The sequence below is a fragment of the Coturnix japonica genome, chromosome 2 (assembly GCF_054131305.1).
Source record: "Coturnix japonica strain WE chromosome 2, WE-NBRP24, whole genome shotgun sequence".
Taxonomy (NCBI): Eukaryota; Metazoa; Chordata; class Aves; order Galliformes; family Phasianidae; genus Coturnix; species Coturnix japonica.
This window is the reverse complement of record NC_140664.1, coordinates 35,526,895-35,541,661: the sequence shown is the minus strand read 5'-3', so window position 1 is coordinate 35,541,661 and position 14,767 is coordinate 35,526,895. Positions and strand designations below refer to the sequence as shown.

The window sequence follows — 14,767 nt, the reverse complement described above, 5'->3', positions numbered from 1 at the left end:
AAGCCATACTATGGTTCTATGAAACATCTTTCAAAGCTAAGTGCAACGATGATGCGAACAGCAGATGTGCCATTAAGTGCTGTGCTGCTAAAGACACACACAAAAGTATGAGATGCATCTCCTAGACAGACATCACAACCCATTACCCCCCCTTTGGTGAGCTGCTGGTCAAGCAGATGAGGATGTGCTGTGGAAACACTTCTGGCATATGTTCTGTTGTCAATTCAGTCATCAAACCCTGACCCAAACATTTCTGGCAGGCTCACTGTTGGCCAGCACTCAAGGTCTAAAGCACTGACACCCTATCAGCCACTGCTTTGTGCTTACACAGAAAGCTTGTGCTGTATACAGAGCATCATCTAAGTACTTCAGCTATAACAATGTAAAATTGGTTACAAATTCCTAGTACATCTTGTCTCTCACCTTTGAGGGACTCCTATGTATTCTAAGAGTTTTGCTATGCCTTCATTATGAAACCCTTTAAATCAATATCTCATTTAGTTGATGTTTTTAATCAAAATAATTCTGTTGACTACATGCTCTTTGCTGAATGCTACATACCAAGAACACAACCCTTCTACAGACAGCAGTCCACAGCCAGCAAGTGAAGAATATATGTACTCTCAAGTGGAAAGAACAGTAGAGAGCTGTGCTTTGGGCAACTGTAATTTGAAGGTGTCTTTGACGGCAGGAATGAAAACATACAAAGGACTGGTAACCTGTGCTCTTGCTTTAAATAAGCTTTAAATCACATAGGCAAAGTATTGCACAAAACATGGAGTGTAAATACTTGTTTGATGGTAGCTTGTTTTTGTTTGTTTGTTTTGTGTTGTTGTTGTTTTGCCAAATAATTTTTATAGTGATATATGTTCCTTCCATGGTAGTATTCTCATGTTAGCCTACTTCATTTTTAAAATTCAGATAGCAAAACATCATCATTAGTGTCTGGATAGGGAGCTAGGAGATATGGTTTAGGGGTTTTCTGTAGGTATGGTAAAGGGAAGATGGTTGGACTAGATGATCTTATAGGTCCTTTCCAACCTTGTGATTCTATGATTCTAAATTTATGTGCTGGATACATATTTAAACTTTCCATTAAGTACTTTTTGTTTTTCTTTTTAAAGGTAGAAACAAAGTGAGAGAGAGGAAACAATAGACAAAACTAATTTGTTTGGATATGCAGTTTCTTAGGCAGTTTATTCACGATTGTTCCTCTATCCTCAGTATGCTTAGATCAAGAAAAAGAGCAATATGTTATTCATATCAAAAAACACAATACCTGAGAGCAAACCAGAGAGTGCATCAGCACCCTTTTTTGTCTGATCTTAAGATGACTACCAAAGCAGCAGTCTTTCATCAAATCTCTGCCATCTTGCAAGTCTCTCTTCTTCTTTAGTATCTAAGTGCTCTAGGCTGACTGTCATTTACAAGTTTCAACTTCAGCTAAATCCATAGGAAAACCAAGCTTGAGAAGAACATAATTCAGGAAACAAAATTATGGAGCCTATTATATTAAAAGAGGTTGCTTTCTTACAGATAACTGATCCGCGTTCTTCTCTTATTTCAGCCAGCCTCCACAGAAAGGGAAGGTTTGGAGCACTCATTCATAATAACAAATGATTTTAAAAAATAGAACAACAACAAAACATGAATACACATTTTTCAAAAGGACTGGAACTCCAACAAATAACAGAGCACTTGAAATAAATATTATGCTGTAATAGAGATCATAGAGGAAAACGCTTCAACGAAGAGCCATAGAAAACCTCTGGGTCTGGGGTGTTTTTGTTTGTTTTTGTTTTTATAGAGAACCTAGATAAAAAGAATTAAAACAACCACTGTAGTTGCCCTGAAATAAGCAGATTTTACAGCACATATATGTATGTGGGGGCAAATGCAAATGAAGCCACCACTAAAAAGATGGCAGAGGATTCAATTCCCCTTCTGACCTGAGCTCCTACTTGCAACTGTCTGCCTTTGGATGGCTACTCCTCAAACAGTGAAAAACACCTGCTGTCTCCATAGATGTTAACCTGTCTATGGCCTAACAGCATCTCCGCTCCAACAGCTCTTGCAGAAAATCAGAGGATTTGAGATATTGTAAAGCCACCCATTTTCCTGGGCAGCCATAACTTCTTGCTTTTTGAAAGCCTGCTGCAAATATACCCCAGAAGGATGATTTAAACCAGGCACGGTAAAGCTGGCAGGAAATATATATATATACATATATATATACTTTTTTGCCTTATCTACGAAATTCAGCTCATGAAATGATGTAAATTCTTGAATCAGAAATACAACTGAGAAGCCAAGAAAATGTAACTTACAGAGTCAGTTTATGGGCAAAGACCTCCTCCTCTACAGAGAAGCAGCATTTAGCACCTATGACCTATCTGACCTTCACTGTTGGGTTTGCCTCGGGTAGTGAAGATTCCCAGCAAAGCTCAGGAGTTAAGCATCAAATCGTTATGCTTGAGCCTGAATCCTAGTCAGCCAAAATAGTGGAGAAGTTGCTGTTTCTTAACATAGTATGTGAAAAGAGCAGAAGGAGCTGTCAGCTACTCACAGGTAAAAGGGTGCTGTAACCAAAAATTATCACAAGTGTTCTTCCCTCCTGATACTGAGATCAGCCCCCTGCCTACCAAATCATTGCAAGAAATCCACATGTGTCACCACCCACAACTTCTGGGTGGTGAACCAATTCTGTTTATGCTGTAGTTTAAGTACCTAAAGAAGCAGGTTGTGTAATAATATGACTGTCTTGAATGTAATCACATTTATTTTATGCCTGCTTCCCAGAAAAAGAAAAAAATACTGCACACACTCAAGATATAATTATAAGTAGAAGTAATTAACATTTAAACCACCAAGGCTCTGCAGCTAGTACAGCACATATGGGATGACGGGCCTTCCTTCAGGTCAACAAGTGCAGTGTTGTTAGCACTGCATAGAGAAAAGGGCAACAGCCCCCACTGGGGCAGAGAGAAACTATTGTAATCTAAATAATTTGCAAAAGAAGATTGCATTTCATATCTGAACTCAAAGTAGAGATAAAAGTAGGCCATTGTGTCTAGGGCTGACATTTCAGATAATGCTTAGGCTAAGATAAGTATCCCAGTCCTCTCTGTTTATTACTGCTACCCAAGAGTCAATTCCTTCTCTCCATCCAGTGGTCTCCAGTTCTTCTCCCAGTTACAAAGCTGTTTAGGCTCCAAAAGATATATAAGTGATATGTATCTATGCACTCAATACTGCTCCTACTCATGTGGATGAAATGTTACAGTAAAGTTCAGAGAAGAAACAATAAACCACAACATTAAAAATCAAGACAATATTATATTAGCTATTCTGTGTTCACAAGAGCCACCTCCTATCCAGGTGTTAAGTGGATTAACTTATATTGCCCTATAAGATGAAATCAAGTTTGCCTGGTGGGATTTCATTTCCATTCTATTTATTACATTTCAGAGTTCCCATTAACTCTGAAGCATTTAAGCTATTTAAGGAACTTAGGTCTAAATAGAAAAATCAGCAAGCCTCAAAATAGTGGTTTGATTGCTCAGGTTGCAAATGTTAATGTTCAAATATCTCATCTGCTTAATTTGAAATACCAGTTTGAAACCGGGTATCCATTTCCGCAAGGCTAATGGGAGCACCAGCCTGACCTTCTTAGAAAGCTTCTGCTTTGCTACAGGAGCTTTGTTTTGTACAGATAATTCACTGAGATAGATATAAACTGAGATAGATAAAAAAGAGGACAGCAAAGCCTCTCGGTGAGGTCTTGCTGCATAGCTACATGCATGCAAGAAAAGTCCTTCAGTTCAGGAAAACAGATTGCTGTACTTTTAGGTCTTACCAAGCACAAACAGGAATTAACCTCTTAGCTCTGAAACAAGAGAAAACAGAAGAGCTTCGTCCTCTATGCTAGCAAAACTAGCAATACAAACACATACAAAATATATCCTAGTCTTGCATTCAATAACCTTCTGAAGCATGACAAGCTTTTGCAGGATTATACTAGTTTTCTTCATCAGGAACACAGATGGTGCTCATTTACTGTAATCAAGAATTGAGTTACAGGGGACTGTGTTCTGTGCTGTCAGCCTGCAAAGACCAAACAGAAGGAACAACTGAGATGGGGGAGAGCAAGCAGAACCCACTGTTGCACAGCTGCTATACTTGACGTGAAATGAGTCAGCATAGGAAAGGCGGTGACATCGAGGGCTGTATGATTAATAAGGTAGCACAAGACTATCTCAAATTTAAGCGCACACAGCTTACCAGTTTGGTAACTAAGGCTCTAGTTATTCACCCATTCATTAGTTGCATGCATGCTTCTCAAGCATGGGATTATTGTTGAGGAATATTTGTGTGAGGAAGTATCAGCTCCATTACCGATAACACATACAGCCCATGTCTCATTAAGAACTTCCCTCTAACGCACACGAGTTTCATGCCAGCACTTTCTAGATAATACATCAAATCTATGGTGCACTTAAGTGGTTTTTCTTTTGGCTGGGTTTTTGTTGTTGTTTTCCATCGTGACTTGAGGAAGAAAACAGACTTGTCAATACTTTTAAGTCCCACTGGAAAGAGAAGCTCTTGGTGTTTCTAGGTGATTTTACTCAAAATGGTCTTGAGAGGTGTCTAGTAGGGGCAGTTACTGCTAAAGAAGGGTAAGCAGGTATAGGAAAATATCATCACAAAAATAAATTACAACATCTGCTACTCTCTGCATCCACAAATTCAAGGACCCTCAGCTCACCATGGAAACCTGTTAAGCCCTGGGAAAAATACATGAGGAAACTCAGGGATGCCTTTGTCTCACGGAGCTACATCATCATTATGGACACAAAGGTCTAGTCTTAATCCCACACCTCAAGAGAGGTCACTGCAAGGATCCACCCTTAGGAACAAGATCGTAGAAATATGCTTTATAAGGGATGAAATCAGGAGTAATTCTTATATTGTGGGCAATCCAGCAGTGCAGCAAGACACAGCTGGTCTCTCACAGAGGCCCAAAGTGTGCTGGCATAGTGCTCAGTGTGGTGAGCCCAGGGATCCCCAGCAGTGCCACACACTACTCATGGTGCCCCATCAAAGAGCTGGGCCCTTCCAATGAGCGCTCTGCTGTTCAACAGAAAGCGGTGACTGCTTGTCCAAGAATAAAGGCTTCATGGCCTGCTAACTGGGAACCTTCCTCCTCTAACTAGAATAAAACCAGCTATTTTCATGACAAATCGCATCAGAACACAAATCAATTTGGTATGGCCTTTTTGTCTTATTTTAAATCCTACCCTAAAACAGCAGTGATTCCATAACTTTTCTAAGCATTGGTTTAATTAAGAAGTGTCATTATGTTATACCAGATAGGAACTCCCATTAATATTGTAACCTTCATTTTTTTTTCTCTTTCTTGTACAAAAAAATGATGCTGAGAAAAGCACCATCTGTCCCCTTAATGTTTACCAGACGCATTTCCATTCTGCCTTTTCAACATTTTTAGGGAAAGGACATGTTTTCTTCCATTGTAATGTTTATTGTAAGCAAATTCGAAACATGTGGAGAAGTTTAATGGTGACAGTGAGGGTAGTGAGGCACTGAAGCAAGTTACCTGGTATTGTGGCTCAAGCCCTGTGCTTGGAAACTTCAAGGCAAGGCTGAATAAGGTCCTGGACAACCTGACCTAGCTGTGTATGGTCCTGTTCATTGCAGGAGAGCTAGACTAGATGGCCCTTAGAGGTCCCTTCCAACTCTAAGGATTCTATGACCCCACTTTAAAGGCCTAAAGCTTTCTTTGGCAGTTACCAAATCTAAAGTACCATAGCTAGGAGATAATGAAATACACAGAAGAATTGCTACACAGTTGGGCAGTGTAGTCCCCAAAATACACACAAAGAGAAAAGTCAGCGCAAAAGGCTTTAACCTTTGATCATTGGTAAGGAGTCTGTATGAAAGCGAAACAGAATTGTTATACTTGGTGTTTCAGGTATATAAGGTGTCAGTTAAATTAGTTGAAGTCTGATACCAGGAATTCAACCAGCACATTGGGGCCTCAGAAAGACGGTTTTGTCCCTACAGAGCCCAACCAGCACATCCTGCCCCACATATATGAGATGATGTTCCCTCGGCCCACAGGCAAAAAGACAGGAAGACTATTATAAAGTTGTGAACAAGTCTCAGAAGCAACAGTTTATGAGGTCTGATTCTATTTCACTCCTGCCCCAGGCAATTTGGGTAGGAAATAGTTTGCTTGTCACTTCATAAAATTACATGTTTCATCTGCACTTTCTAATAGCTTTTCATAATAAGACATAACAGCTCCAAAGAAGAAACAACTCTCACCCCCAGAAAAGCTGTATGGAACTACAACAGGAAGAAACATGACTTCTGGCTTGCCTGGTATTTTTGCCTTAGGGGAGAGAATAGGTTTCCCTGTAATCACTTGGAAAAAAAGAAAGAGGAAGCTGTACATCTAAGTACAGAAGGAAGTATATTGACAGCAACAAGGTACACTAAAAACAGGCCATGTAAACCCCTCTTTTTCTTTTCTAGCCTCCTAGAAAGCAAAAAGGCTAAGTGGGGGCAGCAAGCAATTCTTCACCTTCCTAGGAGTCAGCATTTGCCTCAAGACATTGTATGGAAGTATGGTGAAATGCCTTTAGAAGAGCATGAACAGTACAGTGATGCCTCAGCACATATTCCAAGGGAGTTCATTGGTTGTTCCCCTTCCAAAGGGGAGAATCAATTTCAACTACAGAGGTGGAAAAAAGTCATTGATATCAATTCTTTACAACTTATTCCATACAACTTGCAAACAGTCACAGCGCAGCTTGAGCAATCATCCTCCATTTACTGGACATGATGGTCTTTAAGGTCTTTTCCAACCTGAGTAATTCTATGATCTTTTCTGGAATCCACTAACCTGATGAATATTCCCAGTTCAGTTATTTCTGTAGGATCCAAGGCAGTCACAAGGCAGAAGAAAATGGCTTGAGCTGGCACACCACGGGCATTTCAAATGAAATACAGCCCAAGGCACTGAGCAGAGTAGATAGTTTATTTTAACTAAGATTTAACTACTTAGTTTTACTACATATGTTATTAATATCAATAGCCACTACATAAGTGGTAGCAGAGCTCATTTCAGAATGTTTCTTGAGAACTGGTTTACCTTTCACTATTACTGACAAACAGCAAAAAGGGAACTGATGAGAAACAAAATACAAGGAATATTTTTAATTACTTCATTTCATAGTTTTCATTTAATTTGAGGATATGTTACTTAATTCTGCCTGGCTACAGAACCCCACACACACCAATTAGTTCTCAAGTATCACGCTGCTAATACCATGGATTCTGTAGCTTGTGAGCCACAACCACAGAGAATACAAAATACTTCTTTTACAAGCACTGTGAATAAAGGTCTTCAAGAACATGGTCTTCAAAATCATCATCTTCTGACATTCGTTCATCATGTCATCTTGGGGCAGGAGTTATAGAGAATTGTATTAAAAACCTCCTGGTTTCAAGTATCTTATGTATTTATTGTAACAGTATCTGCAGTATCTGAATCAATAAGTCATAACTTGCATTGCCGCAACCCCCAAACCAGTCTTCTTGACCAACATTACAGCTGAGCTGCATGTGTGGGGCTTTATTAAAACAGCTGATGACTGCATTCAAAAAGTTACTAAACTTTTAAGCTTCGTCTCTACACAAAATCCAGCCAAGGCAAACTAACTAAAGAGCCTTCAGGAAAAAGATCATGTATACACAAAGGACACCAAGATAACTCATGAAAAATGGAAACGCTCTTTGTTGCAGATTTAGTTTTCTCTCAGAGAGACTAATTGTGCTCATCTGGGAAAATCCGTGATATTAGCAGGTTAGGAAAACATGGTGCCAACATTTATAGGAAGTGCTTTTGAAAGTTCTCTTCAGTGCAGCAGCAGAGTCCACACGGAGCCAATCCTCCTGGTCAACACTTGTTTCTAGACCAGAATCTGGCTGATTCTTCATCCATCCTACATCCCTAATGGCTTGCAGGAGCAATAAACGTGTACTAAGCATATTAAGGCATACTCCATAGCTCAGCTCCAGATGTCAGTACTGTTCTTCCACATTTCCCTTCTCTCCCTCTCTTCTTTGAACGGTGCCAGGTTCAAGTTCTTTGTATAGTTGTTGCATACTGCAAATATGGACCAAATGTTTAGAGAAAATGATCTGAAAAGGTGTAATGTGAACAGCAGAAATTTTATCACTTTAGTAGTAAGCTAGTCATCTGGTCCATAAAAGCTCAACTTTGGTAATCTCTAAGCCTCCACTCACCAGAGCAAGAGAAGGAAGCCACCGGCACAATGTTTACTTCCCAAAACCAAGCTGTACCCACACTGTCACCACAGGGCCCTGAAGTACTAAATCAGCCACCATAGCATTTACCTACAAGCCATATGCCAGATTTTGGGAGAAGATGAATAATTTAAGTGAGCTGCTAACAGATGGATAACTCTGCTAAGATAGACTGTTCAGTATTAAAAGCTAAAGCTAATTGGAACTTACCAGACTAAAAACTGACATAGTATGAAGTTTCATAACTTAGTTGAAATGTCAAGGCTTTCGAAGTTTAAAACCTATAGGACAACTCTATGGTTTCTGACTGTGAATCCAAGGCCTTCCAGTGCCTACAGTTTTAGGCCTGTCAAAGGACAGAAGGTGGAGAGCCTAAGAACAGGTAGGTTATTGTACCCACAAGTTGCTGCTATCCCAAGGCTCTTCAAGACCTACAGAATGTGGTAACACATTCTTGACTCCTGAAGAAATCCCAACTCCAGCATAGGAATTTCACAGTCCTGGTTCAGATTACAGACTGCACACAAAGCTCTTCCACAGCCAGCCAAGCCCTTCCGCTTCCTACTGTACAATTGATGCCACAGGTTCACTGAAATCACAACTCTTAGGACACGCAAATCAGGGCTGGAAGTGTCAGAGCTCACAGGTTTCACAGGTACCAGGGTATCCATACTTCATCAGGCAGGCTGTAAATGAAACATCACTTTTTAAATGTCTCCCATCAAAAAAATTCTCAGAAAAATGAGGGAAAGTATTCAGCTGAGACAGGGGAGATTTAGGTTAGGTATTATATTAGGAGCAAGTTTTTCATTCAGAGGGTGATGACACACTGGAATGGGTTGCCCAAGGAGGTTGTGGATGCCCCATTCCTGGAGGAATTCAAGGCCAGGCTGGATGTGGCTCTGGGCAGCCTGGTCCAGTGGTTCATGACCCTGCACATGGCAGGAGAATTAAAACTAGATGATCATTGTGGTTCTTTTCAGCCCAGGCCATTCTATGAAAGTGCCAGGTATCACACACTGACTGAATATTTGAGTCATAGAATGGCTTAGGTTGGAGAGTATGAAACAGATTGTCTAGTTCCAGCCCCCTGCCACATGTAGCGTTGCCAACTACTAGACCAAACTGCCCGGGATCTCATCCAGAGTGGCCTTGAATGCCTCCAGAGATGGGTGCATCCACAACTTCACTGGGCAGCCTGTGCCAGCGAGTAAAAAATTTCTTCCTAGCATCTAAACTATGCTGTAATGAGGTCTCCCCAGAACTTTCTCTTCTCCAAGCTAAGTAAGCCCACTCCCTCAGCTTCTCTTCCTAGGAGAGGTACTTCAGCCTTCTTATCATTGTGGCCCACTTCTAGACTTGTACATGATGACAACCACACACTCAACAAACTTCTGCTTTTGCAGGCATGGATATATCCCCTCCCCATCCATGCTCCTTCACTTTGTGCACGACATTACAGCTGTAACCACAGAATTAACTTTTACAGCATCGTCAAAAGAAGTCTTGGGTTCTACTTACATCAGCAAGAAGTGTAACACAAGGATCTTATTTATATTGGCACTAAGAACCCAGACCTCCACTCCGCATGCATTCCAAGAGCCTCATTTCAAACCAATTCTTACCTGGTCCAGATGACTGAAAACTTGCCAAGTAATCAATGCATCCTGCAGTTTAGCTTTCTCAGAGAGCCACATTCATGCCCCAAACACCCATGTGGTGCCAACTCAAGTGTAAAATCAGGGAAGACTGATTTTCAAGAGCACTGACCCACACTCTTTCAGCAGTTTTCTGGACAACCAGTATTCCTAATCACTGTGTGAACATGCAGTACTGAAATAAGATTCATCCAAAGAACCCTGAAATCAGCTGAGTTCTATTCAGACCTTATCATCAGTCCTTATGACAGTAACTTCAGTTATCAACGCCTACATTTCTTATGTATATAAGTAAGCAGTAATCATCCATCTATATAATTCACTTTTAACCCAATAAATCATTATAAATTGCCATCCAGAGAAGCACTCACTCTCTCACCCTTGGTTGCTGGTCAAATTTTAGTTACCTACAGTAAAAATCCAGACCGAGAAAGAAATTTCCTCAATTTGTTTTCCACTGAAGAATCCTATGTTTCCTCAGAAACTTGTACCACATGGCTTTAAGTCACATTCTCTTATTTCTTTCCATTCTACAAGTGAATCATGTGAATGTTAACTGCTTAGTGTTTCAAGTGCCTAGAGCCAAGTTCCTGCATAAGCAACAACACTGTTTTTGTATGCCAAATCAATAATGTTTAATTCGCCAACACTTGCATCATCCACGCCACCTACTAGAAACTTAAAATAAAAACTTGGCAGGCAAATAATTTTACTTAATGTCCAATGAAATACAATGGATTTTAGAATGACATCAAAACTCTAGTTATTGAAAGTATTTGTAAATGCTAACAAAAACACTCAGTGAAATTCCAAGTTCAACTGTTACTGACCATTTTTATTAAAGAGCAAAATCACTGACCTTAAGTCTATAATTCTAACATTGAAGTTCTTTTGCCACATCAGTTTTCATTAGATGAGTTTCCTCCTCTCATCTCCCAGCCCATCTTTTACACTTGAAAAATCCCCCAATCAAAACCGCCCCCAAATATTTGCTCTTATTTACAATATTAACACTATTTTGAGACTCAGTATTTATATAAGGACTGTTAATCATCAGTTTTCATGCTGTCACATTCCCTACAGAACACCAAATCAAAACTCTTTTTATTTCACTGGAGATGACATAAAGGGACCTATATTTGCTTTTCCCAGAAAGTCAAAACACTGATAACCCATTCAAAGAACAGGACATATTTTCTAGGTTAACTGACATGGAATGAAAATAATAATATTCTTTATTATGAGAATAAATACATAAAACAAATGCAATATATTAGCCATATTTACTCAGATATATTCAGAATATAACAAGATAGACATATTCATTTGAACTAGCTGAACAAATTTTTACTAAGCCAACAACACTGGAGGAAAGCTGGAAAGCTTACACACTAGTAGGAGGCGAAGAACATAGATTTCACTATTTTCTTGGTATTAAAAGACAAACATACTCCAGATAGAAGCACAATCTGTAATGCACTGATGCAAGTGCTTAGCTCCGTGCAGTGGCTGTTTGAGGTTGTTCTGACTGCAATTGTTTCCCAAGGTACTCCCTGAAACAAGAAAAAGAAGTTTGAGAAACACTCTAGGAAGGAAGGAGTAGGATGGTAGCGGGGATTACAAAAAGAAAAAACAATTTATATTTAGCATTATTTATATTTAGAGATTTAAATGCATTTTATGCGCTACATTTTGAGCTTTGAATCAAATAGCTTCAGTTGACTATTTAATAAGACTACCTAAGCTTTTTAGGTACATATCATCTAACTCTCTGAAAATAAGGTATGAATTGAACATCACCAAAACTGTCAAGAAAAAGAAAAGGCCCAAGCTTCATGCTTAGTCCTGGGAACTGTTACAGAACACCTGCTAAGCCCACAGATTTTTTTCTTGCTAAGTATGCATACTAAAGTTCATTGCAAACTATTTTAAAAGGATATCTTCCTGTAAACCAGTGACCTAAGAACAGAGAATGCTGGTAGAAATATTGACAGTTTAACCCACAGGCAAGCAAAATCTTCACACAGATGAAAAGACGCTGAGGAGTTTTTCCTCATTGAAAAATATTTTCTTCATCTTGTTTTGAAATCCATTAAATCAATTATTTTGTATGTGCACTCCCAACAATTAAACAAACTCTGACCACTCCTCTCAGCAACAATAAACAAATCCTAAGGAAAACACTGAGCAATTTCATTTAAGTCTTCCCATCTTTCACTGTTTAGCCTACACAAGATAAGCATTAGAAGCAATTCAGAAAACTGTTATTCAAAACCAAGTTCACAAAATATTTAAACCCATAAGAAAAAAAAGAACAGTTTTTACTGAGTATTCTAAAAGCTACCTTTCAGTCTAATGTCTTCTTGAACTGCTATTCCCTATGCATAATAATTTCTACTGCGGAATTGAGCTTGGCAGTTTTAAGACTAAATGGCTAGAAAAGCAAAATTCAATGAAGTACAATCCTAGCTTCAAATTTAACTAGCAATAAAAAAAAAATAATAATTTCTATGCTTGAGCCACGCATCACAATTTAGCATCTTCAAAGTTCCATCAGCTGTTTCTGCAGGATCACAGTATTTTAATGACTTTATCATACTATGTAGTTTTCCATCCTCAAAACAGATACTCCTGATGGCAAAGAAAGAAATCATGACAGAATAGTTCAGGTTGGAAAGGATCACTGCACTCAAAACTGTACTACTAAAGTAATTGAAATATGGCAGCCAACAAAAAACTACAGCCAGCAACTATGAAAGGGCTTCAGAAATCAGATTTCTATCAGCTCTTTCTTCCCCCTGGTCCCCACCCCATACACATCTATGTGCATGTACAAGTTCTAGTATGTCTTTGCTCATACTCAAGCCCTGAAAGCAAAATGCACAGATCTGCCTACAGCACAAGCCTGCCAAGTTATCTATTCTTGAAACACATGTGGATCACTTAGAACATGAATTTCCTGTGAAATTATTCAGAAGCATAAAAATCAATCAAACAATCCTTCACAATACAAATTGCATGATTTATATTGTCTCAGAATTATAGTTGATGCATACTAAAACCCAACCACAGTACACTGTATTCAGCAATAAAATCTCTGTTCAAAAGGCAGAGAAGCATGGTTTAAGCATTCAGACATATTCACCTTCCACCTGCTGTTATAAGCACCAGTTACTCTTCAAGTTGATGATGATTTCTGAAACGCATTTTATTGGTTAACCTAGGAAAAGCTCCTGAAATGGGCTATACCTGGTGATGGGTAGATTGATAAGACACTCTCAGTAAAGATTTAGGCAGCTATGACACTTTCCTGTGAAGCCTTAGGAGGATGAGATGTTACTCTGCCAGGCCTCAGATCATCTCTCACAGACCTTCCACTAAAACTCAAGCTACTCTAGCTTCAGCAGCCACCTGTTTTCCCTGTTAAAATAAAACATGAAGACTCAAGGTGTTTTAAGTGTTCATAGTTGATCACATCATAAAATCAAACACTACTGTAAGCTTCAGTCTTCATCTGAGCTGAGCATGGGTATCCATCTTCATGCTGCTACCCACAAAGCATCTTAGATGTGATTCATCCCACACTGTTATTCAGCTAAAATTTTAAAACACAGGCTGAGGTTTTAGAATTAAATCTTTACACCACAGAATTAAAATTATCCTTAATAACGCAAGCATTCCACACACCATAAAATCACGCAGGATAAAAGATGAATAGATCTTGTCAGCCAGGTAACAAATAGCTCCACAAAATATTTAAAAGAAACATCTGGCTCAGACTAGAAGGTACATACTGCAGTGGAAAGCAATTAGGAATAGCAGTTCTTTATAAAAATAAGCTGCAAACTCACAAATAGGACCACAAATAGGATCTATTTTAAATACAATTTGCCATTTCTTTTTTCCTAATTGCAGGAAAAGACCAACTTCACAGTGATAGAAGCATAACAGACAGTCTTTCAGATGATTAAATTCAGAAGCAAAAGTAGAAACAGTGTGACATACAAATACGGGTACCCACTTATAGGGGTTCATGCATGCCTGGATCAGCTCAATTATACAGACTAAGACAAAACACATTCTGCTACCATTTGACATAGACAAGTTTTGGGCCTTTCTTACCTATTGTCTTCCACTACACAAATTCATAAATAATAGTTTTTCCTTTCTAATCTGGCCAAGCTGATCTTCCTTAACCAACACACATGGGGTTGACGTGCTGAAGGTATACAAAAGTATACTTTACATACACAGTATTCCTATTGACACAAACCCAATCAATAATTCTTCCTACTTGTAAGCCACCTTTTGACTTGAGTAGGCATTGTATTGTTGTAGAGAATACTTCAAGCCAGAAGTAGAAAAGATTCTCTGGTTACACGTACAGCACCTGTCCAGCCATTACATAACATTGATTTGTCTTTCAAATCATTTAAAGGGATGAAAGGAAATGAAATTCTGCATACCAGTAATACTGAGCATGTCTAGATAGTATGTAATGCTTTATACTTTAACTGCTGGCCAGAAAGGAAAGGAAAATAACCACACACCTACTGGTGCTTCCTTGAGATATTATCCAGAAAATTCTACACTCTTAGGAAAAGGCACAAGGATTTGATCCAACACGTAAACCATCAGATTTACTAAGCACAGGGTACAGAGATAACCGAATTCACACAACACCCTACTTCAAATACTTAAGGTAATTTTCAGATTTAGTAAAGAACCTGTCAACAACAACCTATGATACATGGAAA

The 14,767-nt window shown here is 39.0% G+C and overlaps 1 protein-coding gene across 2 annotated transcripts in view; it reads right to left on the bottom strand.

Moving 5' to 3' along the window:
- Positions 1 to 10,824: 10,824 nt before the first annotated feature.
- The window catches only part of ATP6V1H (ATPase H+ transporting V1 subunit H), a 34,633-nt gene continuing 30,690 nt past the window's right edge, over positions 10,825 to 14,767 (bottom strand). For both annotated transcript variants that reach the window (XM_015855597.3, XM_015855596.3), the window contains exon 14: positions 10,825 to 11,563. In XM_015855597.3, coding sequence (XP_015711083.1) covers positions 11,503 to 11,563 — 61 coding nt within the window. In that variant the 3' untranslated portion in view covers positions 10,825 to 11,502. The remainder of the gene's footprint in view (positions 11,564 to 14,767) is intronic.